General features: G+C 44.1%; 2 protein-coding genes and 6 non-coding genes across 8 annotated transcripts; 7 read left to right on the forward strand and 1 right to left on the reverse strand.

The window, feature by feature from the left end:
* Positions 1 to 4,078: 4,078 nt before the first annotated feature.
* On the forward strand, positions 4,079 to 7,330 carry LOC123402129 (60S ribosomal protein L37-2-like). The gene is made up of 4 exons (XM_045096010.1): positions 4,079 to 4,188; positions 4,275 to 4,410; positions 6,823 to 6,924; positions 7,024 to 7,330. The coding sequence occupies exons 1-4, from the start codon at positions 4,186 to 4,188 to the stop codon at positions 7,062 to 7,064; spliced, it is 282 nt and encodes a 93-aa protein (XP_044951945.1). The 5' UTR covers positions 4,079 to 4,185; the 3' UTR covers positions 7,065 to 7,330.
* On the forward strand, positions 4,705 to 4,805 carry LOC123406587. Its single transcript, XR_006612257.1, has one exon. It is a non-coding gene; the product is annotated as a small nucleolar RNA R64/Z200 family (small nucleolar RNA).
* LOC123406550 lies at positions 4,937 to 5,018 on the forward strand. The gene has a single exon (XR_006612223.1). It is a non-coding gene; the product is annotated as a small nucleolar RNA Z199 (small nucleolar RNA).
* On the forward strand, positions 5,208 to 5,286 carry LOC123406554. Its single transcript, XR_006612226.1, has one exon. It is a non-coding gene; the product is annotated as a small nucleolar RNA Z199 (small nucleolar RNA).
* LOC123406588 lies at positions 5,627 to 5,727 on the forward strand. The gene has a single exon (XR_006612258.1). It is a non-coding gene; the product is annotated as a small nucleolar RNA R64/Z200 family (small nucleolar RNA).
* LOC123406553 lies at positions 5,868 to 5,951 on the forward strand. Its single transcript, XR_006612225.1, has one exon. It is a non-coding gene; the product is annotated as a small nucleolar RNA Z199 (small nucleolar RNA).
* LOC123406555 lies at positions 6,138 to 6,215 on the forward strand. Its single transcript, XR_006612227.1, has one exon. It is a non-coding gene; the product is annotated as a small nucleolar RNA Z199 (small nucleolar RNA).
* Positions 7,331 to 9,220: 1,890 nt separating the features above from the next.
* LOC123402130 (epoxide hydrolase A-like) lies at positions 9,221 to 11,414 on the reverse strand. The gene is made up of 4 exons (XM_045096011.1): positions 10,743 to 11,414; positions 10,471 to 10,647; positions 9,756 to 9,991; positions 9,221 to 9,678 (listed from the first exon to the last, which is right to left on the reverse strand). Exons 1-4 carry the CDS (start codon positions 11,157 to 11,159, stop codon positions 9,417 to 9,419), a joined length of 1,092 nt encoding a protein of 363 aa, XP_044951946.1. The 5' UTR covers positions 11,160 to 11,414; the 3' UTR covers positions 9,221 to 9,416.
* Positions 11,415 to 25,771: the final 14,357 nt, after the last annotated feature.

Raw genomic sequence — 25,771 nt, forward strand, 5'->3', positions numbered from 1 at the left:
GGCTGGGTGGATGAAGTGGCGTCAAGCTTCTGGCGTACTCTGTGACAAGAGAGTGCCACAAAAGCTAAAATGCAGGTTTTATAGGACAGCTATCCGACCTGCGATGTTGTATGGCGCGGAGTGTTGGCCAACCAAGAGACGACATATCCAATAGTTAGGTGTAGCAGAGATGCGCATGTTGAGATGGATATGTGGCCAGACAAGGAAGGATCGGGTACGGAATTACGATATACGAGAGACACTTGGGGTAGCACCGATTGAAGAGAAGCTGGTCCAGCGTCGTCTCAGATGGTTTGGACATATTCAACGGAGGCCACCGGAAGCGCCGGTGCATAGCGGACCGATAAAGCGTGCTGAGAATGTTAAGAGGGGTCGTGGTAGACCAAACTTGACATGGGAGGAGTCTGTTAAGAGAGACCTGAAGGTTTGGAATATGGACAAAGACTTAGCCATGGACAGGGGTGCGTGAAAGTTAGCTATCCACGTTCTAGAGCCATGACTTGGCTTTGAGATCTTATGGGTTTCAACTCTAGCCTACCCCAACTTGTTTGGGACTCAAAGGCTTGGTTGTTATTGTTGTTGTTGTATAGACATAATTTTAACGGTTAGATCAAATTAAGTGGGCCTGATCGTGAGGCTCCAATTGTACGTGCGGTTCTGTATACGTTTGGTTGGGTGCACTTAGCAATGAATGTGTTGGGTTGTTTATTAGTAGTATAGACATAATTTTAACGGTTAGATCAAATTAAGTGGGTGTGACCGCGAGGCTGCAATTGTTCGTGCGGTTCTGTGTATGTTTGGCTGGGTGCACTTAGCAATGAATGTGTTGGATTGTTTATTAGTAGTATAGACATAGTTTTAACGGTTAGATCAAATTAAGTGGGTCTGATCGTGATGCTGCAATTGTCCGTGCGATTCTGTGTACGTTTGGTTGGATGCACTTAGCAATGAATGTGTTGGATTGTTTATTACTAGTATAGATATAATTTTAATAGTTATATCAAATTAAGTGGGTCTGATCGTGAGGCTGCAATTGTCTGTGCGGTTCTATGTACGTTTGGGTGGATGCACTTAGCAATGAATGTGTTGGATTGTCTATTAATAGTATAGATATAATTTGAACAGTTAGATCAAATTAAGTGGGTCTGATCGTGATGCTGCAATTGTCCGTGCGATTCTGTGTACGTTTGGTTGGATGCACTTAGCAATGAATGTGTTGCATTGCTTATTAGTAGTATAGAGATGATTTTAACGGTTAGATCAAATTAAGTAGGTCTGATCGTGAGGCTGCAATTGTTCGTGCGGTTCTATGTACGTTTGGCCGGGTGCACTTAGCAATGAATGTGTTGAATTATTTATTAGTAGTATAGATATAATTTTAACGGTGTTGGATCAAATTAAGTGGGTGTGATCGTGAGGCTGTAATTGTCCGTGCGGTTCTGTGTACGTTTGGCTGGGTGCACTTAGCAATGAATATGTTCGATTGTTTAATTAGTAGTATAGACATAATTTTAAAGCTTAGATCAAATTAAGTGGGTCTAATCGTGAGGCTGCAATTGTGTGTGTGGTTTTGTGTACGCTTGACTGGTGCACTTAGCAATGAATATGTTGGATTGTTTATTAGTAGTATAGACATAATTTTAACGGATAGATCAAATTAAGTGGGTCTAATCGTGAGGCTGCAATTGTCCGTGCGGAACGCTGGATGCACTTAGCAATGAATGTGTTGAATTGTTTATTAGTAGTATAGACATAATTTTAACGGTTAGATCAAATTAAGTGGGTCTGATCGTGAGGCTGCAATTGTTAGTGTGGTTATGTATACGTTTGGCCGGGTGCACTTAGGAATGAATGTGTTGGATTGTTTATTAGTAGTATAGACATAATTTTAACGGTTAGATTAAATTAAGTGGGGTCTGATCGTGAGGTGCAATTGTCCGTGCGGTTGTGTGTACATTTGGCTGGGTGCATTTAGCGATGAATGTGTTGGATTGTTTATTAGTACTATAGATATAATTTTAACGGTTAGATCAAATTAAGTGGGTCTGATCGTGAGGCTGTAATTGTCCGTGCGCTTATGTGTAGCTTGGCCGGGTGCACTTAGGAATGAATGTGTTGAATTGTTTATTAGTAGTATAGATATAATTTTAACGGTTAGATCAAATTAAGTGGGTCTGATCGCGAGGCTGCAATTGTTCGTGCGGTTTTGTGTACGTTTGGCTGGATGCACTTAGCAGTGAATGTGTTGAATTGTTTATTAGTAGTATAGATATAATTTTAACGGTTAGATCAACTTAAGTGGATCTGATCGTGAGGGTGCAATTGTCCGTGCGGTTATGTGTATGTTTGGCTGGATGCACTTAGCAATGAATGTGTTGGTTTGTTTATTAAGTGGGTTTGATCGTGAGGCTGCAATTGTCCATGCGGTTCTGTCTACGTTTGGCTAGGTGTACTTAGCAATGAATGTATTGGATTGTTTATTAGTAGTATAGAGTAGTATAAATATGTGGGACTAGCGTATGACCATGTCAAAATATGCTACTTATAAAGGTTGGCGTTGATGGTGAGTTCACATGTATGACCATACAAATAAACAGATGCACTGCCTATTTGTGGGACTAGCAACCTTTTAGAGGCATAAATAAACAAATGTTACTTTTACTAGATGTGAGACCTATTTCAAATAAACAAATACACTTCTATCCTTATGTCAGAATAAAATTATTAGAAAACCACAAATTATAAATGCAAGTATGCCTCCAATTCAAAATCATAGTCTTAATTTTAGTTTCTCTTCCCAACCAATTCTTTCGGTTCCATGTCATAGCAGAAGTGGGCAAACAAATTACAATTCAATGCGGCGATTGATGTTGTCCTCCTATCTAATCTTTGATCTTGTGCATTTAACTTACTCATGTCAAAATCTTCTATGTCCCAAATTCAAAATGTATCTCATTATAAATCTTGTGAAGGACCTACTATGGTCGCTCGAGACTTGTTAGTGACTACACCATGATCTTTGTTATGTTCATGTTCTCTCTTTAATCGTGAACCTTGCAACAACCGCAAGAAACCATCATTTTATGGTAATCTCCTAAGCGAGTGGTAATGCCTTGTTTGTTATGGCTTCGTAGCAACGCATGGGCATTGTGTTAGTAGTAATAATAGTTCATGTTTCGCTGGACATGTACAAAGGCGGCATGCTTTTTTGTTAATGTCGACTTGATCAAGACGCGTACAAGCATAGCTTATTATCTCCTTGAAGAGCTCGAACATGTGTAAAAACCTCGTGTCCCTGATACCATCGTATGCTTAGCTTGGGATTCTGTACCTCGTGATCTGTCGGATTTACCTCCGCCAGGGGAAGCGACATGATTGGGGACGAGGGTTTGCGACGGGATGCACTTTGACTTAAGACGACGTTGGGCACGGAGAGCATAGTTGATTACAGAAGAATGAAGGGGCCTTTTTGTAAAAAATGTGAGGCCATGTAGTTGATGGGATCTTGAGATGTACTCCATCCATCCCATAATATAATAGCGTTTTCTAAACTACGCTAGAGTGTCAAAGACGCTCTTACATTATGAAACGAAGGGAGCAATAGCTAGGGTTGAGAGTACAGACGTGTCACTTGCGGCGGGGGCGGATCCAGAAACAAAGGGAGTAACGGAAAGTATTCTGCACACCCCCGCGGTCTGGGTCCTGGATCCGTCACTGACTTGCGGCTTAGCATCAAAGACCAATGTGATTTCAATAGTGAAAATTGCTGAGATCTCAAGAAAAAAAACCCATACCACTTCAAAAAAAAAGAAGACATTTATTTCCTTGTTGACATGTTTTTTTTACAAAGTACGTGCGGACGTTTCTTCTTCTTCACGAGAGCACCTTTTTTATAACAACGAGTTCTCTTTTTTTTTTTTGAGGGAGAGATTTGTTTTAGCAGCGAGTTCCTTTTTCTTTTGAGTGGACTTGACGAGGGCACCTGGTTGGGGGCAATTGGGCTTGCATTGAAGCGAGATGGACCAAATGCAGCGTCCTCGTTCTCACGGCCCAACAATCCAGGAGACAAACAAAGCCCACCACGGCGCCCGGCGGCTGCGCCCCCTTATAAAGCGCGGTAGGGTTTCCCCCACTCCGCCTCCACCGCCGCCGCTCCCATTCGCTCGTCTCCTCCAACCCTAAGCGATGGTACGTCCTCCCCTCCCTCCTCGCCGCCGGCTCCGTCGTCGCCTGTCGCTGACCGTCTGTCCTCGCCGTGGTTTTGTTTTTTGCAGACGAAGGGTACCGGCAGCTTCGGCAAGCGCCGGAACAAGACCCACACGCTCTGCATCCGCTGCGGCCGCCGCAGCTTCCACCTCCAGAAGAGCACCTGCTCCTCTTGCGGCTACCCCGCCGCCCGCATCCGCAAGTGTAAGCTACCCCCTCCCACGTCCTCCGTTCTGGATCCCCATGCCTGTTACTGCTACTGCGCCACGTTCTTGATGGTGCCCCTCGTCTCTTGGATGTTACCTAGTGCACATTAGGATGTGGTTGTGAGAATTGAGACGTTAGCGGTTGATTCAGTCACCTCGGTTCGTACTATTTCTGCACGCTCTGATGATGGTTGTCGGATGCTAGTTTGATCTCCGAGCGGGAGTTTTTAGGTACTGTTGATGCATGTATTAGCGGGATTATCGGATTCTCTATGATGTTTCTGCGGTTTGCAAAATGCTGTGATGAATAATGAAATCTACAACGCATGTCAGACTTCGGAGATGCCATTTATTTGGCATTGATGAGAAGATATTTCATACTCTGAGCAAAATAAATTCGTTTTTTTTCTGGATAATTGCCAGACTTTAATGTGTTGCCCTAGCTCTTATTCGTCTTCTGTGTTTCCCTATCTCCATAGTTAGTGGCGCGTACTTGTGTTGTCTATGCATGCTTATGCTTGTGAGGGTCAAGTGATGAGGAATAAACTGCAACAATATGATGGAGCTAAGCTCCTCTGATTCTTAGTATTTAAGTCTCTGATGACACCTCACCCTCATATTGTGTCTTTCTATGATGTCAACATAGTGAGAAAAGTCCTGCATTTTTAACAGTTAATATAATTATATTCCAATTTTGAGTTTTTAAATTGACAATGTGGAAGAGTCTAACTCCCAACCAATTTCTAACTTCAACCTTGGTAGTTCCAATTTTATCTGTTGCCTGATATCATTTGTGGTTCAAGTGATGAAGTGAAACTGCAACAATATGACAGGAGTTACACTCCCGTGATTCGTAGTTTGAAGTCTGATGATTTCTCCATGCTTCCATCTTGTATTTACCATTTTCTTGCGAAATGCAATTCTGTTGACGTTCTTGTCTTCTTAAAGTTGCAGCAATATGATAGGACCACAATTTCTAGTTTTTTTGCCTGATAATTTCTCCATCAGTTATCTTCCTCTGCCTTCTTTTATGCCATCTTATTTACTTATTTTGTCCGACTTGTAACATGCTTAGCTGTGAGTCTTTACTACCACCTCTGTTTGGATGATGGTTGTTGGATGCATAGTTTGATCTCCCAGCGGGAGTTTTTAGGTACTGGTGATGCACGTGCTAGCGAGATTATCGGATCCTCAATGCTATTTCTGCGGTTTGCAAAATGCTGTGATGAATAATGAAATCTACAACGCATGTCAGACTTCGGAGATGCCATTTATTTGGCATTGATGAGAAGATATTTCATACTCTGAGCAAAAAAAATCGTATTTTGTTCTTGATAATTGCTGGACTTTAAGTTGTTGCACTAGCTTTTATTCGTCTTCTCTGTCTTCTGTGTTACCCTATCTCCGTAGTTAGTGGCGTGTACTTGTGTTGTCCATGCATGCTTAAGCTTGTGAGGGTCAAGTGATGAGGAATAAACTGCAACAATATGATGGAGCTAACCTCCGCTGATTCTTAGTATTTAAGTCTCTGATGAGACCTCACCCTCACCATGTGTCTTTCTATTCTGTCAACATACTGACGGAAGTCCTGCTTTTTGCACAATAAATATAATTTTACTCCAATTTTAAGTTCATAAATTGACAATGTGGAAGAGTCTAACTCCCAACGATTTCTAACTTCAACCTTGGTAGTTCCAATTTTATCCGTTGCCTGATATCATCTGTGGTTCAAGTGATGATGAGAAACTGCAACAATATGAAGGAGTTACACTCCCTTGATTCGTAGTTTTAAGTCTGATGATTTCTCCATGCTTCCATCTTGTATTTACCATTGTCTTCTGTAATGCAATTCTGTTGATGTTCTTGTCTTCTTAAAGTTGCAGCAATTTGATAGGACCACAATTTGTAATTTTTCTGTTGGATGATTTCTCCGTCAGTTATCTTCCCGTGCCTGCTTATATGCCATTTTATTTACTTGTTTTGTCCGACAGCTAACATGCTTAGCTGTAAATCTTTACTACCACCTCTGTTCCTATATGTAAGACATTTTAGCAGTTTGTTGAACGGCCCCAATTTCTTATATTTAGAAACGGAGGGTGTATACTTTCTTATGCGTGATCTTAACTACTAATGATCAGACTTTTGGTCATGATTATTGCTTTGTGGTGTTCACTGTTACAATCCATGAAACTTGAGCAATTTAACAAACAGGAAGCTTACTGTATGGTGTTTGCTGCTCATGTTGTTCAGATTGTTTATTACATTTTGTTTTCTTTGATCTGATTGGATAGCCCTTTCTCTGCATTGTCTGGGATTACTGGTCCTGTATTGTCTTATGTTTTATTAGTGATTTTGCCACTTTTGGTGCTTTTGAGTTGCTCAGTGCTAACTTGGTGATTCATATATTCAGACAATTGGAGTGTGAAGGCCATCAGGCGCAAGACCACCGGCACTGGAAGGATGAGGTACATGCGCCACGTGCCTCGCAGGTTCAAGAGCAACTTCAGAGAAGGTAACCTTGTCATCTTTATCAGAAGTTATTAACACTGGGAACATCCTTTTATAACTGAACTTGTTCTGATGCATTTCTGTCTGTTGCTTGTTAATTCAGGTACCGAGGCTGCCCCCAGAAACAGAGCAGCGGCCAACTAGGTCTGGATTTTGCCCCATCTGGAATCCCGTGAAGCTAGAATTTAAAAACTTTTGCTTGGACTGTACCCCCTGCCTAAACTATTGTTGCTATAGAATTGAGTATGGATCTGATATGTTCTGTTGCATTGGTTTGGAAATTGACCTCTGAATCTAAGACCAAGTTTGTCTGAATGTTACAAGTTCTTGATCCGTTCTTCCTCCTTTTTTCTCTTGTATGTTGGATGTAAGGGCATCTGCCCTCCAATCTAGTGAATTTTTTAGTGCTACGTAGCTGTGTGGCATATCTGGTTTCTAATGAGGCTGGCTGCCTGTGTTTTGATAAACCGAACACAGTTCTGAACAACAATATTTTCGTATGGCTGAAAAACGTACAAAATTGGCAGCGAGAGTCGTCTTTAGAGCATCTCCATTTCATGATTCTATTACCAGTACTACCTCTGTACCATAATGTATGCTGTTTTAGCTGCTTAAATGAACTGCTGTTTTAGCACCGGAAATGAACTGCTGTTTTACCATAGTACTACTTCTGTACCATAATATATGATGTTTTAGCAGCTAAAATGTTGTTTGAGCATCATTCCAAATTAAACTTTACAATTAATGTTTTGAAATGATGCTCAAACAACATTTGAACTTCACATGCCGAGAAGCTTGTAGAAGTAGGTGTACTTGTCGCTGACAAGCTTGTAGAAGTAGGTGTACTTGCCGCTGACGTTGTCGTCCTGTGCTACGCCATCGCCCACATGCGTTCCTCATCGTCAAGAAGGAATGCCGGCTCCGTCTTTTGCCTGATGAGGCGTCAAGCTCGTTCTCCTCTAGGAAGGAATCTTCCCACACCCATTTGAGGGTGGTCTCGTCGTCGGCCATGTCGAGGTGTTCCTTCTTGACGGTGAGGAACGCCGGTTCCGTCTTCTGCCTGGCGAGGCGGGGGGTTGCGACAGGCTCGTTGCGGGAGCCGGACGAGGAGGACGGCCCCGTCTCCATCCGCCTCGGTGTCCAGGAGCTGCCGCGACGGCGGGAGAAGACGGGTGGTGGTGGGTACTCGAACTGTGACGAGTTGCCGTCGTCGATGTGCTCGAGGACGGCCTCCAAAGTGCGGCTGGGGACGCCCCACCGTTCGCGTCGCTCCTCGAAGTTGTGGCGACCGCGGGGGTCCACCCCGTTGGTGGCAACGAGCTGGTTGGCGTGCCGGTGTTTGAAATACGCCGTCCGCAGGGCCTCCAAAGTGCGGCTGGGGACGCCCCAACGTTCGCGTCGCTCCTTGAAGTTGTGGCGACCGCGGGGGTCCACCCCGTTGGTGGCAACGAGCTGGTTGGCGTGCCGGTGTTTGAAATACGCCGTCCGCAGCGTGGTGATGTCGGGGGCGTACCTCGGCAGGCTCCACACGTTCCCCGTCAGCCAGACCGGACGCACACGATCTTCGCCCGCCGCTCCGCTCTAGAAGGCGGTGGTGGCACCGGGACTCCGCCGACGCAGAGCCTCCACGAGCCCGGCACCCGCATGTCCGGTGGCGCCGAGTAGTCCTCGTAGAGAAGGCCGTAGAGAAGGCGGGCCTCGTCCTCGCGGAGGTGATTTCGGTCGAAGCCATTGGTCGTCGCTCCATCGTCGGGGAAGCTCTCGGCCATTTTTTAGGGGAGAAAGAGGGGAGAGGAACGCGCCGGCGACGGAAGAGGTGAAGGAGGAAAGGGCGTCGACGGGGAGATAGGTGTGGCCACAGTGGGGGAGGGGCGTCTTATATAGCTGCGGGCGGGCAGGCACGCGGAGCGGTGTGGTGTGAAAGCGTGTTGGGGAGCGACGGGACATGCGTTGCCGCGCCTTCAGTGCACTGCACGTGAAGAATAATGGAAGGCTGACCGACGACGCAACCTTTGCATTGATTCCGGTGGGAAACAAGGCGATGAGAAGGACGACCGTGCGCCGGTCGCTAACTAGGTAGGTCCACGGCTGTTTGGCGCCAAAATCATCTCAGCTGGCATCACTGGGCGGCCCCTAGCGCGCTGGGTTCGGCCTGGGACCGTCGGGGTCAATTTCGTCCCCAACCGGCGAAAATCGGGCTTTTGGGGGCGCATTTGGGCCAATTTTTCCTTGCCGGTGAAAAAAAATGGCCCAAGAAGGACCTGTTAGGGGCGCGACTGGAGATGCTCTTACACAGCAAGGATTCAAAACTTATCTTCTTCGATTGCTGCCTTGCGCTGCTTACGTACCACTTTTCATTGCCTTGACCTTTGCCAGTTCAAGTTTTATTTGAGTACATAGTTGTATGAAATTTTCAGTTTTTCAAATCATGAAAAGTATCTCATTACATATCGAAAGCCAGCTGGTAGACCATATGTTGCTCATTTCTCAGTAAGGTTATTTTGGCGTCTCCTCCCCAAAAAACTTGTCCAGGAAGGACAATATCTCAGAGTTCACCCTCTCAGCCTGCTCTTGCTGGAGGTAATGGTGACCTTCGATGATGGCAACTTCCAAGTCTGGGACACTCAACTTGAAGGCTCCGCTCTCGATATAGTGTTTGATCCCAAAGGACTCGACACCGGTGTCCTTCTCGCCCCCGATAAACTTTGCAGGCACCGTGATCTTTGCGCCATGCCATGGCGCGGTTAGCATCCAGTTCCTGTATCATCCCATAAATCAGTGCTGCAAATTAAGCTAGTTCTAAGAGAAGTCATGGAGAGAAAATGGGAAATTTACGTGTCCATCACGCGGTAGTAGTTGAGTGGTCCAGTGAAACCAGACTTTTGAAACTTCTCGGCGTACCGACACAGTTCTTCGGTCATCCAAGGAAGTGGGGATGATGATGCCTCCAAAAAGTCTATTATCTCCACTCCAGGAGGAGCAGTGAGGTCGTCTAATTCGATGGAGTAGAACTTCTTTAGGACGGTTGCAGCGTCGTACCGATCGAATGCCCTTTCCGCTCTTCCGGGTTCCTACATGAATGATTTTGATTGATACAAGTTGGTCCTTTGCAACAGCTAGAGTGCTCAATACATACATATAATTTGGAGATAATAAAGAGATATGATATGCCTGGTGCCACATGAGCATGAAAATGTAATTCTGGAAACCCCCCCAAAAAATTCAGTAATTTGAAGCAAATGAAGGCCAACTAATTAGTCTATGTCTCCGAATCATCGAATCTCTCTACTAATTTTGGGAAATATTATTTTCCTATTTTGGAGCAAGACTATTACTTGTACAGACATATTTAACATAAGGCGTGGGTTGTTCTAATCATCATCCAAGACATAGAGAATCAATTAGAGTAACAAATTTAAGTTTCTTCTTAGCACAGATGTTAAGAAATTCGTCAGCTAGTATGTGATTGATTTCCATGTCACACGAGTCAATTCACTGCTTCCCGGCCCATGGTGTTGGCAATAAGAAAAAGATGGATGGACATCGTCACCTGGTACTGCGTGATGTAGAAGCCATCGCCGCGCGCCGCGAACATCTCCGTCACGGGTCGAGGTGAGCGTGGGAAGTACGGCACCCCCAGCGCGACGACGGCGCGCACCCGGTCCGGCCGGAACAGGCACAGATGCCACGCCGCCTGCGCTCCCAAGTCGTGCCCCACCACCACCACCTGCGCCGGTGCCGGGCGTTAGAGCGTCACTCGTCCGGCCGAGGGAAGAAGAAAGAACAAGCCACAGCTAGCTGTGCAGAGAAGGGCGCATGCACCTTGGTGAGGCGAAGATGGTCGAGGAGCGCGACGAGGTCGCCGACGACGTGGAGGACGGTGTAGGCGGCAGGGTCAGCTGGGGCGCTGGAGTCGCCGAAGCCGCGGAGGTCGGGGGCCAAGGCGCGGTAGCCGCGTGCGGCGAGGGCGGCCATCTGGTGGCGCCATGACATCCAGAGCTCCGGGAAGCCGTGCAGGAGGAGCACCGCCGGGCCGGCGGCGGGGCCCTGCTCGGCCACGTGGAGGGACACGCCGTTCACGTCGGCGTTCCAGTGCCGCACACCGCCGTTCTCCTCCATGGCTAATGGCCTTGTGCTCTGAGCTAGGTGGAGCTGTGGGTCAGGAGAGGTGGCAATAATGGCCAACCGAGGACGTATTGAAGTTGTACAAGCTCCGGATTGACCAGGGCGCCGCCTCATACCTTTTGAACTCTTCTCGCAAAGAAAGATGGGCTCGAAAACAAAAAAGTAAGGAGTGACCGGTCGACGTTCAAAACACACGACTTACCCAAGTCCAAGATCTTATGGTGAAATGTCTGAACACAATCTCGTCGGAAACACATCAAGACCTTTAAGCTTATCAAACGCCAAATGCGCACGATTCGATATCAGGCTGGCAACCAAATTGTCAGCTAAGACGTGAGGCGCGAGGAGCAGGCGAGCTGAACATCGGCAGATGGCGCGGGAAGGTCTAGTTGATTTGGGCCTGTAGCTAGGGGTTGGGCTGGGCCTGATGTGTGCGTGTGGAGGTCATTCGGGCCAGCTATATATAGCGGAGCCTTGTACTGTGTCGGACATGATTTGAAAAACGAATATTCTCTCCCGCATTCCCTTCTCGCCGTCTTATCTCTTTCCCGTGCGTTCCCTACCTCCCGTTTCCGTTCTCGAGCCCCCCTCCGGTTCCCTCTCTACCGCCGGCCACACCATCGCCGATCCCTGCTACCCACTCCGGCGATCAACCGACAGAGAGGTCGTGACAATCTGGTATCAGAGCCTCCAGGCCGCCGTGCGCTCCAAATTTTTTTCTCCCGAATCGTACCCGGCAAATCCGAGGCGAAGGTTGCAGTTCATCCCTAGGGTTGATCCGCCTAATTCCTGACCTGAGGTGGGTTGATTTAGGGCAGAGCAGCGACGACGGCGAAGTTCAAGCCCAACCCGCAGTCACGCTTCCTCGCGGACGAGATGGAGGCACTGCAGGAGCGGATGCTGCAGGAGTTCGCCGAGATTCGAGCCGCGCAAGGGAAACTCAATCTGGTGGATGGGATTTGCGAGCAGTTGTTGGCCCTCAACGCCAAGCTGTCCGAGCACATGGTACGCCTGGATCAAGTTCAGATGAAGGTAAATCTCTCGTGTGATGCTCTCGGACAGGTGCAGCAACAGCAGCAGTTTCAGGGGGGATAGAGAGCCAAACAACACTTGGGGACGGAGAGTTCCTCACCAACGGCTTCGGATGGATCTGAGGGAATACTGGGAGCAGCTCCTCGCCTCGGTGTTTTACCCTCTCCGCGTCAGGTTCAGGTATCAACAGTACCACCATTAGTGCAGAATGTGATACCAGTTTCTGGAGAGGATGTTGGGGGGAAGAGGCAGTGGATGCCCAAAATGGATTTTCCTAGGTTTGATGGATCTGGGGTGAGGGTGTGGCTGGACAAGTGTGAAGCATTCTTCCAATTGTACCACATTCCTGATAATTTTAAGGTTGCTTCTGCTTCTCTGCACCTTTCTGACAATGCAGCACATTGGTACCAGGCTTTTAAGCAGTTAGGAGGTTTCCACTCTTGGGAACAGTTTGCTGCTGCAGTGATCCAAGAGTTTGATGTGGATGTGTACATGCAACACATGAAGGAATTACTCATGTTGAAACAAACAGATAGAGTAGAGCTGTACAAACAGAAATTCCTGCAGATAGTGTACTCTGTCAGGTCGTATGAGCCTAGTATCAGTGACACCTTCCTGGTCACTAGGTTTGTTATGGGACTTAAGGAAGAACCGAGAGCAGGGGTGGAGGTTCAAATACCTCAAACAGTGCAGATGGCTGCATTTTATGCTTCTGTTCAGGAAGGGTTACTAGCTCCACAGAAGAGCAATAAATTCCAGTACCCAAAACAGGCCTATGCAAAATCTGACATTAGGCAGGGATTGGCACCAGGGGAACTATGGAAGGCTAAACAGTTAAAAGAATACAGGAGATCTAATGGTCTGTGCTTTAAGTGTGGAGAGAAGTTCATTCCTGGCAACTTATGCTCTCAGCGTGGAACCAATAACCCCCAGCTTAAAGCTGCTGAGATGGTGGATCCCCATGAAATAATATCTGATGCTGTATTGGATGCTCTAGTGGGTAGTGCTGCTGAAGAATGTGCTACAATTTTAGTAAATGCACTATCAGGAGCAACCCATCCTAAGACAATTCAATTAAGAGCATTGGTGGAAAACAAAGTGGTACTCATTTTGGTTGATTCTGGGAGCACTCACACCTTTGTGGATCAGTCACTGTTGAGCAAAATTTCAGCACCCACTGTGAAGTTAAAACAACCAATGAATGTGAAGGTAGCTAATGAAACACTTATACCTTGCATTGAGATGGTATCAGCCCTGAATTGGTGGATACAAGGGCATACTTTTAGTAACGCCATGCAAGTGTTGCCCTTAGGGGGCCATGACATCATTTTGGGCATGGATTGGTTAGAACAGTGGGGAGTAATGCAATGCCATTGGGCAGAGAAATGGATCCAGTTCCAACACATGGGACAGGAAGTGAAACTACAAGGGGTTCTGCCTGCACAACAAATTCAACTAGAAGAAGTGTCTATGGAACAGTTGCTGAAATGGGAGAAGGGAAATGATGTGTGGGCCACTGCAGTTCTGAACATAATTATGATGGCTCCAGCTACAGAAATACCTAAGGCAGTACAACAAGTGTTGGAAAGAAACAAGGAAGTGTTTCAGGAACCCAACAAGTTGCCTCCTCACACGGCTTTTGATCACCAGATCAACCTCACTCCTGGAGCTGTACCAGTAAATTGTAGACCATATAGATATTCTCCTCTGTAGAAGGATGAGATTGAGAAACAGGTTAAAGAAATGTTGGAGTCTGGTCTGATTACACCTAGCATGAGCCCTTTTGCAGCCTCTGTGTTGTTAGTTAAAAAAGAAGGATGGCACTTGGAGGTTTTGTGTGGACTATAGAAGGCTCAATGCAGTAACAGTTAAAAGTAAGTTTCCCATGCGAGTAATTGATGAGATTCTGGATGAATTAGGAGGTGCTAAGTGGTTCTCTAAGTTGGACTTAAGAGCAGGGTATCACCAGATTAGGATGAAAGAAGAGGATGAATACAAGACTGCCTTTAAGACTCATCATGGCCAGTTCCAATTCAGAGTGATGCCTTTTGGTTTGGCCACTGCCCAAGGCACTTTTCAATGTGTCATGAATTTTGCTTTTGCAGCATCCAACAGAAAATATGTTTTGATTTTCATGGATGATATACTGGTGTTCAGTGGTACTTTAGAGGAACATGTGGAACATCTCCAGTCAGTATTTGATGTCCTGAAAGAGAACCAACTGTTTGTGAAAGAAAACAAGTGTGCTTTTGCTCAGCAATGTTTAGAGTATTTGGGTCACATCATTTCTGATAAAGGTGTAGCCACTGATCCTGCTAAAGCTGAGGCTATGGTGCAATGGCCAACTCCTCAAGATGTTAGTGAGTTGAGAGGATTTTTGGGGCTAACTGGTTATTACAGAAAGTTTGTGAAAAATTATGGAATACTGGCTAAACCATTAACTGCATTGCTTAAGAAACAGGCTTTTGTTTGGTCACCCGAGGCACAGATAGCTTTTCAAACACTCAAACAAGCAATGGTGAGCACTCCTGTGTTGGCTTTACCAAACTTTGAGAAGCCTTTTACTGTAGAAACTGATGCTTGCAACACAGGAGTTGGGGCTGTCCTGTCTCAGGAGGGTCATCCTATTGCTTTCTACAGCAAAGCCTTGGGGGTCAACAGCCAGAAATGGTCCATCTATGAAAAAGAATTCCTAGCAATAATGATGGCCATTGACAGGTGGAGATCTTATTTGTCCAGAGCTCATTTTGTGATAAAGACTGATCATCAAAGCTTGTGCCACTTGGAAGATCAGAATCTAACTTCTGATTTACAAAGAAAAGCTATGACCAAGCTAGTGGGACTACAGTTCTCTATCCAGTACAAGAAAGGAGTAGAAAATGTGGCGGCTGATGCTTTATCCAGGGTAGCTCATTTGTTTTCCATTCAGCAAACATCCTCCAGCAAACCTGTCTGGGTGCAAGAGATTTTGAATTCATATTCTGTGGATCCTGTGGCTCAGTTAATGTTGCAGAAACTGTCAGTTCATGCAGATGCTTGCCCTGGATTTCAGTTGATGGATGACCTTATTAAACAGGATCAGAAGATTTGGGTGGGAGCTAACTCTGGACTGCAAACTAAATTGATCCAAGCTTTTCATTCCACTCCTGTAGGAGGGCAATCAGGGGTTTTACCCACTTATCACAGGGTCAAGTAGCTGTTCAGTTGGCCAGGGATGAAAAAGGATGTGGAGAACTTTGTGAAACAATGTGCAGTGTGCCAACAGGCAAAACATGAGCTGTGCAAGAAACCTGGTCTGCTGCAACCTTTGCCTGTTCCTGACAGTCCTTCGCAGGAAATTAGCATGGATTTTGTGGAAGGATTACCTAAGTCAGAAGGATATTCTGCTATTCTGGTAGTGGTGGATAGACTGACTAAAGTAAGTCATTTCATTCCTCTAAGACATCCTTTCACAGCTTCTTCTGTAGCTAAGGCTTTCTTACACAACATAGTCAGATTACATGGGTTGCCTCTGGTGATAGTGTCAGATAGGGACAAGATATTCACCAGTACCTTTTGGAAAGAGCTGTTCAGAACTTGGGGCACTGAATTGCACATGAGCACAACATATCATCCTCAGTCTGATGGGCAAACAGAGAGAGTGAATCAGTGTCTGGAGATGTACCTGAGATGCGCAGTGCATGATTTTCCTCATAAGCGGGCAGCATGGATACCTCTAGCTGAATTTTGGTACAACTCTACTTATCACTCTGCTCTAGGCTGCACTCCTTACAAGGCTCTGTATGGGCATGATCCGAATATGGGACAACTGCTGGGTCACCCTACTTCTCTAAATCCTGATGTCAACACTTGGTTAGCATCACATGCTGATCATACTGCAGTGATTAAGGAACATCTGGCAAGGGCACAATGCAAATACAAACAGTTTGCTGACAGGAAACGAGTGGACAGGGTGTTTACTGTGGGGGAAATGGTATACTTGAAACTGCAACCATATGCCCAGCCCTCTGTGATCAATCGTCCTTGCAGGAAGCTAGCTCTGAAATATTTTGGACCATTTAAACTACTGGAGAAGCTTGGGATGGCGGCCTATCGCTTGGAGTTACCCAGAGGGAGTCAAGTTCATCCTGTGTTCCATGTGTCTCAACTAAAGGAACATATACGTGATCACACTCCGGTTTTTACGACCTTACCAGCACCAATTGATCTATCGGCGCCAGGGCTGGTACCCGAGGAGATCCTGGACAGAAGATTGGTGAAGAAAGGCAACGCCTCGCACTTGCAGGTTCTGGTGAAATGGGCTACGTTACCAGCGGAGTTGGCCACCTGGGAAGATCATAGCGTGCTCTGGCGCGTTTTCCATCTGCACCAGCTTGGGGACAAGCTGGTTCTTCAGGGGGAGGTACTGTCAGCTAAGCTGTGAGGCGCGAGGAGCAGGCGAGCTGAACATCGGCAGATGGCGCGGGAAGGTCTAGTTGATTTGGGCCTGTAGCTAGGGGTTGGGCTGGGCCTGATGTGTGCGTGTGGAGGTCATCCGGGCCAGCTATATATAGTGGAGCCTTGTACTGTGTCGGACATGATTTGAAAAACGAATATTCTCTCCCGCATTCCCTCCTCGTTGTCTTATCTCTTTCCCGTGCGTCCCCTACCTCCCGTTTCCGTTCTCGAGCCCCCCTCCGGTTCCCACTCTACCGCCGGCCACACCACCGCCGATCCCTGCTACCCACTCCGGCGATCAACCCACACAGAGGTCGTGACACAAATTAAGTCTTCCAATGAAAGAGTAGAATAGTAGAACATGAGGGGGGTAATAGGAATAAAAGAAGAAGACAATACTTTCTATATTGTGATGAAAAGAATTGAAGAGGGAATGGACTCACTAAGGCATTAGGGCTATTGATCTTGCCGGGGAAAGTTAGCGACTATTGATTCCGTCGTCATGGCTAGAATGAACTCACCTAGCATCGCGGGTTTAGATTAATGATCTCGTCGTCCTTGAAGGCGTCTACGTGGATTCATAGTAGGCGAACAAATGATCCGACAATGGCAACGCTAAACTCAAGATGTGGGGGCCATCATGGGCCGCACTCAGCTGAACTGCTGCCGCCTACCGTGTGGTGGTCAAGGTTAGCGGATGACAGGGAATATGCGCCCTGCGCCGCCGCCACCGTGGGGCGTCTTTTTGGGCTTCTGCCGCGGAGCGTCACCCGACGTAGTATGGGGAAAGATGTAAGGATAGAAGGAAGGTGAGAATAATTAGTGCGGTTTTTTTAAGAGAATGGCAAGAAGGTGAGAAGAAAACGGCGACGATTCATTATGGTCGTCAAAGATGTTTCCTCGTCCTCCTCCCCTGTTAATAGCTAGTTAGAGTCCGCATATTGATTCTCATTGTAATCAAAATCCTCATATTCCTCCCGTGTAAATAGCAACAGTAAATGGTAGTAGAAAATTTTGCGTGTGATCATGTATGACTATCCATAGAATCATTGATGCACGTATTAATTGTCGCTTATTTGTGCATGGCTAGCCAATGGATGACTGTTGCATGTGGGCTAAGGTGGAAGGTTGTGATATGCCGAGTGGTGGATAGAAAATTGCCGACGTGATAGGCTGAAATGAGCTAGTGGTTGTTTAGGGAGACTTTGAGGTGGACATTTTGCATGTTAAAAGAATTGAAACCAACTTTTTAAGTAAGATTTCAATTGACCGACACAAATAGACACTGTTTTTGTCTATTTTTTTTTCGTTTAGGTCGATTTAAGACGCGGTATCCTTCCATGTTCGTTGAAATCAGGCAGGTGCGCCCGATGGGCCAACCATTTGGTCCACTTTCCAGATAAAACACAAATTCGGCAAACAATACAGAATTCTTGACTAGCGGCCATAGTTCCACAAAGGACAAGCATCATATTCAACATGTCCACATGGACGGAGCTGCCTTGTATGCAAAAAAACAGAAAACCTTCACTAATTTAATACTCTTCGTTTCAAAATAAGTGTCGCTGCCTTAGTATTAAATTGTACCAACTTAGTACTAAATTTACGACACTTATGTCAGGTTTAGCACAAGTGCGAGCGAGTAGCAGAAACAGAGTTCAGTGAAGTTCAGTTATCCAACGGTGCAGACCCTCTCCTCGCGTACCGCTTCGTCGATAACCGTAGGATAATTACTGTAGTAAGTCCATTGTCGGGCTGTAGCGTTTCTTACCCTTTTCGGTAAAACCTCTTAGCCTATTAATAGCTGCCGGGATGTGGCTAGCTGGATATGTTGATTATTTCCTCCTTGTCTTAGAACAAGAATATACTCGGAATATACGCTAGCTCGGGAGAACTTCCCCTTTTCCTCACAAATACATCTCCCTAGTTCATCCGGTCCTGACAAATTGGTATCAGATGCTATCGATCCTCGGCCACAAGGTGATGGAGTGACGGAGTTCTTCCCCGATCCATGAGCCCCACCTTTTTCCCACCCTTTTTGAGGAAGATCGGCAGAATTGTAGCGGCGTAGGCGGCGGTGTTAGAGCTTAAATCAGATTCTGGTGGCGTTGGTGGCGGTGTGTAGTTTGGGCATAGATCAGTCGAGTAGGAGTGGTTGATCGAACACACTGTTTGATCGGTAAAACCCCATGTCCTTGCGCTGATTTGTATGCTTCTGGAGGCGTGGATCTAGGCGGCGACAGGATCTGAGTTGCCGGAAGGGTTGCTGATTGTTCAGTGGTAAAATTCCTAACCTGTGACTTAGATCGAGGCGATGGGACGCAAAGCAGCTTTAGATGAAGCTGATGTGCAAGAAATTCTGTCCCTAAGGGATGAATTTGGTGTTCTACAAAAGGATAATGCTAGCTTGCGCAGTGATGTGTCCAAGTTGCAGGCAGACATGCACTCCATCGATTCCAAGCAAGGTGACATCTCAGCACATGTAGGCAGTATTGAGAAAGCAGTGTTAGATTTGAGTAAACAACTATCAGCTATCAGCCAGTCCCTGCAAACTTTGATTCCACCTGCGGGACAGATGGGAGGAGTCACTAATCTGGCCAGTTCTAGTCAGACAGTTCGTTCCCCTACTCTGCATCAAGAAGATATACAAGAGCAACAGTTGAGAAAAGAGTTCTTGAGGAAGCAGCTGGAGCTAGAAAAAGAAAAAACAAAACAGCTGGAAGAGATTCAGACACAACATCTCCCATCTCTGAAGGTTCATAGGCAAGCTTTTCCTCGTGGTTATGACAATCAACAGAGGACAAATCATTTGAGTGCTGTGGGAACACCTGCCACAACAAGAGATGGTGGTAACACTCCTGTTTTCAACAAATATTACCAAACCAACAGAGATAGACAGATGTGGAAGGGCTATTCTAGAACTTATGAGCAAGAAATGCAAACTCAGTTCATGAAATCTATGACAAAAGGCCCAAAACTGGATTTCCCTAGATTTGAAGGAACAGACCCAGTGGGGTGGATCAGGCAGTGTAACAAGTATTTTTAGATGTCAGCAGCTCCTGAAGAATACAAAGTTTCTCTAGCTCAACTATATGTTATAGGTGAAGCTGATACATGGCTAAGGAGATCTGGTATCCTCAAGAAACAACTGACCTGAAAACAATTCTGTGTTGAACTGATAAAGAGATTTTCTGAGCAAGGGTCTTATGATCTAACACAGAAGTTTAATTCTGCAAAACAGGGGAATATCACTGTATCTGAATATACCAAGGTGTTTGAAGATTTAATGGCTGATGTCCAAGAGGAAAATCCTGAGCTGAATGAATTATGGCTTTTGAGATGCTATGTGAATGGTCTCACAGAAGGGATCAAGTTCCAAATCAGACCACTAAGACCACAATCCCTCACTGATGCTTATTGGCTAGCCAAGGATGTGGAACCTTGTCACCCTCCTCTTCCTAGTTTCCCTAAGAGAACTGGAGTAGCATATTCCAACTTCTATCAAAAACATAACATCAACAATGTGGCACAAAAATTTTCTACTGTGTCAACTGCTTCTGGATCACAGACCATAACAAAGCAACCTGATACTTATCAGAAGATCAGGAAGGTGGGAGAGTGTTGGGGATGTGGAGATAAGTGGATGCATGGACATAAGTGCAAATTAGTACCTAATCTACACTTGATGCAACCAGAAACAGAGGAGCAAGTGCCACAAGAAATGGATGAGATGCAAAATCAGGAGCCACCAGAAACTTTATCTGAAGGAGAGCAAGCTATGTTTATCTCTGCTTTTGCTATGGGTCATCAGATGACTGTCCCTACCCCTACTGTGGTGATTTACATCAATGGGAAAAGAGCTGTTGCATTGCTTGACTCTGGTAGCACATTTTCTTTCCTCAACCAAGATTTTGCAATCAAGGCTAATTGTCAGTTATTACTAGTTAAACCAAGGACTATATCTCTAGCTGGACACTAGTGGGGACAGGGCCTATAGTCCCGACCCGTAAGGGGCTTTAGTCTCGGTTCACCAACCGGGACCAAAGAGGCGGGACTAAAGGCCGGCCCTGTTCCAAGCCGGGACCAAAGGTGCTCCACGTGGGCGCCTCGGAGCGCCCTCAGGGGCAGGCCCTTTAGTCCCGGGTCTTAACACGGACCGGGACTAAAGGATCCGTCTGTTTATTTTGTTTGTTTGACCCAAAAAGGTACATTTTTTATTTATTTTTCAAATTTTATTTTTGAATATTCTTTGATTTGTTTTTATGTTTTATTTCAATTTTTAAATATTTGATTTATTTGACAATTTAATCTCTAATCACCCATCCTCACTGCTCTAGCGTAGATTACTCATTTCAAATCGTCTAACTTCTCGGCCGGTCACCCATCCTTTCACTGCTTCAGCCCGAGCATGCTTAACGTCCTGGTTCTATCGCCCCTAGTTGTCAAGTCTGCACTTGTTGTTCTCCTGACAATAGTAAGCTATCAATCCTAAACAACCTAGGGTTTGATGTCATGTCACATGATTTAATTTTTTGAATTCAAACAATTATTAAAATAAACAAAATAAGTAATAATAATAGTGAATTTCAATGAAAACAACCTAAAGATTTTAAATAAAATTATTTTTTCTTATTTTGTGGAAAAAACTTCTTTTTGCCATAACTTTTTTTACATTTGGAATTTTGAGCATCTCAGAAAACTTCACCAGGCAAGCCCCGGTGAAATCGATTCCCAATTTTCTCTAGTTTTTTTTGATATATTAAACTTTTTTCCCCTTTTTTGACGTCGTATGCAAAAGTTATGGCCGTTTTACATTTTTCCCTTTTTTGAAAAAACGGGTAAAATTCATATATAAAAATTTGTATACCAACTAGGCACTAAAACCTAACTACATCTCAAAGGATTTTATTTTTTGAAGATTTTAGCATTTTTGTTTATTTTCTACAAAACTAAAAAAGATGGTCCAGGGAGGGTAGAGTTTGAAAATTTCAGAATCCCCTTTAGCCAAGAGTCCAATCATACCCGTCGACTACATTTGCTAGCACCGTCCCCTCCAGAATCACAACTAAGGTTAACCAAGCCAGAGTTAAACCTTTCTAACTTTAATTGCTATGTTGAGCTAAATGACCCTGAAATTGAAAAGAACTATAATGAACTCTGAAAATGTTGAAACTTGGCATGGTATCATCATTTCATCCACATAGCTTGTGCTAAAAAGTTGAGAGGGTTACGACAAAAACTGGATGCACTTCGTGTACAAACTCGACCATCTCCTTCGAAGTATCACGGTTTCGGACGAAAACCCATCTGCTAGAAAGATATTTTATTTTTTTACTTATTTCAACTTCAGACATTTTATGCATTTTGTGCATTCAATATAAACCATTCAAAACCACATCCTAAATTTCGACCCTTTATAACTTCATTTGCTATTTTTCATGCATTTAATGATTTTTTGACCTAAATGACCTTGAAATTGAAAAGCCTGACAAATGAACTCTGAAAAGGTTGAAACTTGGCATCGTATCATCATTTCTCCCACATAGCATGTGCTAAAGAGTTGAGAGGGTTACGTCAAAAACTGGATGCACTTCGTGTACAAAATGAACAATCTCTTTCGAAGTATCAGGGTTTCGAACGAAAACTCATCTATTGCAAAGGGATTTCATTTTTTGAACTTATTTGAACTCCATACTTTTTGTGTCTTTAAAATACACCATTTAAAGCCACATCATAAATTTTCAATATTTTCTGACTTCATTTGGTATTTTTCATGCATTTACTTACTTTTTTGAGCTAATTGACCCTGAAATTGAAAAGCACTACAAATGAACTCTGAAAAGGTTGAAAGTTGGCATGGTATCATAGTTTCACCCACATGGCATGTACAAAAAAGTTGAGAGAGTTACGATAAAAACTGGATGCACTTCGTGTACAAACTGGATCATCCTTCGAAGTATCAAGGTTTCAGACGAAAACCCATCTGCTACAAAGGCATTTTATTAAAATAATTTTAATTCCATACTTTTTATGCATTCAATATGCACCATACTATAACATGTTAAAATCTATAGAAAGTACTAACTAAAAATAATAAAAAATAACAATTAAATGAGTAAAACAACTATATAAGCAAAACAATATTGTTTTAATTAAAATCCAAATTTAAATTATTCTAAAAATAACCAAATAAATCTTACTGTGATAACAATCTAACAGATGACTAGGAAAAAAAAGAATTAAATTAAAAACTATTTGTAAACTCAAGTTATTCACAATTTGGGTTTGAAGCAAATATGAACAAATTCAAATTTAAACCATTCAAATTTAAAAATCAATTGCACAAACAGAAACTAGACAAAATTTTGAATCTAATGCAAAAAGAATCACTAAAAAAATGAAATATCCTAAAAAATATAAGCAATTTAAAACAGAAACTACAAACAGAAATAAAATTTAAAAACAGGAAAAAATAAAAATACAAAACCTCTTTAGTCTCGGTTCGTGTCTCGAACCGGGACTAAAGGTCTACCCTTTAGTCCCGGTTCAAGACACGAACCAGGACTAAAGCCTCCAAACCCTTTAGTCCCGGTTCGAGACATGAACCGGGACTAAAGGTCCCTTTTGAACCGGGACTAATGACCGACCGGCGCCCTTGCCGTTCGAACCGGGACTAATGCTAACATTAATGTGTAAATTGAGCTGGGACGGAAGCCCCTTTTTCTACTAGTGGGAGGAGGAACATTGATCTCAGATGCAGTATCACCAAAGTGTAAGTTTCAGTTGGGCAAACTTAAACTTCAACACAATTTCAGAATTATATCACTTCCTAGTCATGATGCTATCCTAGGATGTGATTGGTTTACAGCTGTGAGTCCTGTTTCTTTTGATATACCCAAGCAACAATTCAGTTTTACTATGCAAGAACAACAAACTGTTACTACTGCCATGTTTACAAATGCTGCAAATGTTAAGGAAGTCAAATATGAGAAAATGAACAAACTGTTGGACAAAGGAGTGGAAGTGTTTTTGCTGCAAATTCAGAATATCATGATGAATGCACCAGAGGGATGCAAAACTCCACCACAAGTGCAAACGCTGTTGCTGGAGTATGCTGATCTATTTGAAGAACCTAAAACACTCCCCCCTCATAGAACAATGGATCATACTATTCCTCTAGTTCCTGGGGCTACTTCTCCTCAGTGCACGCCTTATAGAGTGCCCCAACACCAGAAGCAAGAAATGGACGAACAAATTAAGAAGTTACTAGCTGCTCACTTTATCAGGCATAGCCAGAGTCCTTATGCAGCCCCTGTCATTCTAGTTAAGAAAAAGGATGGATCTATGAGACTCTGTACTGATTTCAGAAGACTCAATGCATTAACAGTTAAAAACAAATTTCCTATACCTGTGATAGAGGATTTGTTAGATGAGTTACATGGAGCTGCCTACTTCTCTAAGCTGGACCTCACGTCTGGTTATCATCAAATCAGAATGAATCCTGAAGATATACACAAAACTTCATTCAGGACCTTTTTGGGTCATTTTGAATATTTGGTGATGCCTTTTGGATTATCAAATGCTCCTGGCACATTCCAAGAACTAATGAACACCATTTTTTGCTCCATACATGAGGAAATTTGTGTTAGTCTTCTTTGATGATATTTTGATATTCAGCAAAGATCTCAAGGAACACTTGGAACATATAAAGATTGTTTTGGAAACACTAATGGAACATAGCTTGTTTGCCAAACTAACTGAATGTGTTTTTGCTGCTAAACAAGTGGAATACCTGGGCCATATCATCTGTGCTCAGGGAGTAGCCACTGATCCAAAGAAAATATCTTTTATTGCAGAGTGGCCTCTACCTGATACAATCACTAAGATCAGAAGTTTCTTGGGACTGGCTGGGTATTACAGGAGATTCATAAAAGGATATGGATTAATATGTAGACCCCTGCATGATGTTCTCAAAAAGGGCAACTTCTCCTGGCAATCAGCACAAAATGCAGCTTTCAAACAATTGTAGCAAGCATTGATTTCTGCCCCAGTATTAGCACTGCCTGATTTCTCTCAACCTTTTGTATTGGAGACTGATGCTTCTGGTAAAGGTATTGGAGCTGTGTTAATGCAACAAGACAGACCCATTTCTTACTACAGTTCTGCATTATGCCCTAGAAATGCTGCACTATCCACCTATGAAAAAGAGGCTTTAGCTATTCTGGAAGCTTTGAAAAGATGGAGACACTACCTATTGGGAAATACTCTTACTATCAAAGCTGACCAGCAGTCCTTAAAGTTCATCACTGATCAAAAGTTGACTGAAGGAATTCAACATAAACTGATGATGGAGTTGTTAGAGTTCAATTTGACCATTCAGTACAAGAAGGGAGTGTACAACAAAGTAGCTGATGCTCTGTCTAGAGTACTTCCTGGATGTATGACTATTTCTGCAGCAACTCCAATATGGGTGAGGAATTGTTGGACAACTATCAACAAGATGAGGACAGTAAGAAACTGTTGGAAAAACTACTCTTACAACCTGATCATAAAGAAGGAGAATATTCTCTTCATTCACGTATCATCAGATATAAAGGGAAAATACTCATTGGGAATATTCCACCCTTAAAAAGCAAACTGTTGGCTGCATTAGATAGCTCCCCTGTAGGAGGGCACTCTGGAAACAGGGCAACTTACCAGAGAGTGAAATCAATCTTGTACTGGCCTGGACTTAAAAAAGCAGTGGAAGAATTTGTTGCTGCATGTCCTATATGTCAAAGAGCAAAGCATGAGAACTGCCTCTAACCAGGATTACTTGATCCTTTACCTGTGGCAGATTTGGCTTGGCAGCACATATCTATGGATTTTGTGGAAGGGTTACCAATATCAAAAGGTTATGATGTGATCATGGTAGTGGTGGACAGATTTACAAAATATGTTCACTTCATTCCAATGTCACACCCTTATACAGTCCTAAGTGTAGCTCAGGCATTTGTGGATCAGATTATTAGGTTACATGGTCCACCTAAATTGATTATATCTGATAGAGATAGGATCTTTACAAGCAAGTTATGGAAGGACATATTTGCTGCCTTGAAAGTGGAGCTGAGATATAGCACTGCTTATCATCCTCAAACAGATGGACAAACAGAAAGAATTAATCAGTGTTTGGAAACATATTTGAGGTGTATGTCTACTACTGCTCCTAGCAAGTGGGCTTCTTGGTTAGTATTAGCTGAGTTTTGGTACAATTCCAC

This window comes from Hordeum vulgare, chromosome 6H, assembly GCF_904849725.1.
Source record: "Hordeum vulgare subsp. vulgare chromosome 6H, MorexV3_pseudomolecules_assembly, whole genome shotgun sequence".
NCBI lineage: Eukaryota > Viridiplantae > Streptophyta > Magnoliopsida > Poales > Poaceae > Hordeum > Hordeum vulgare.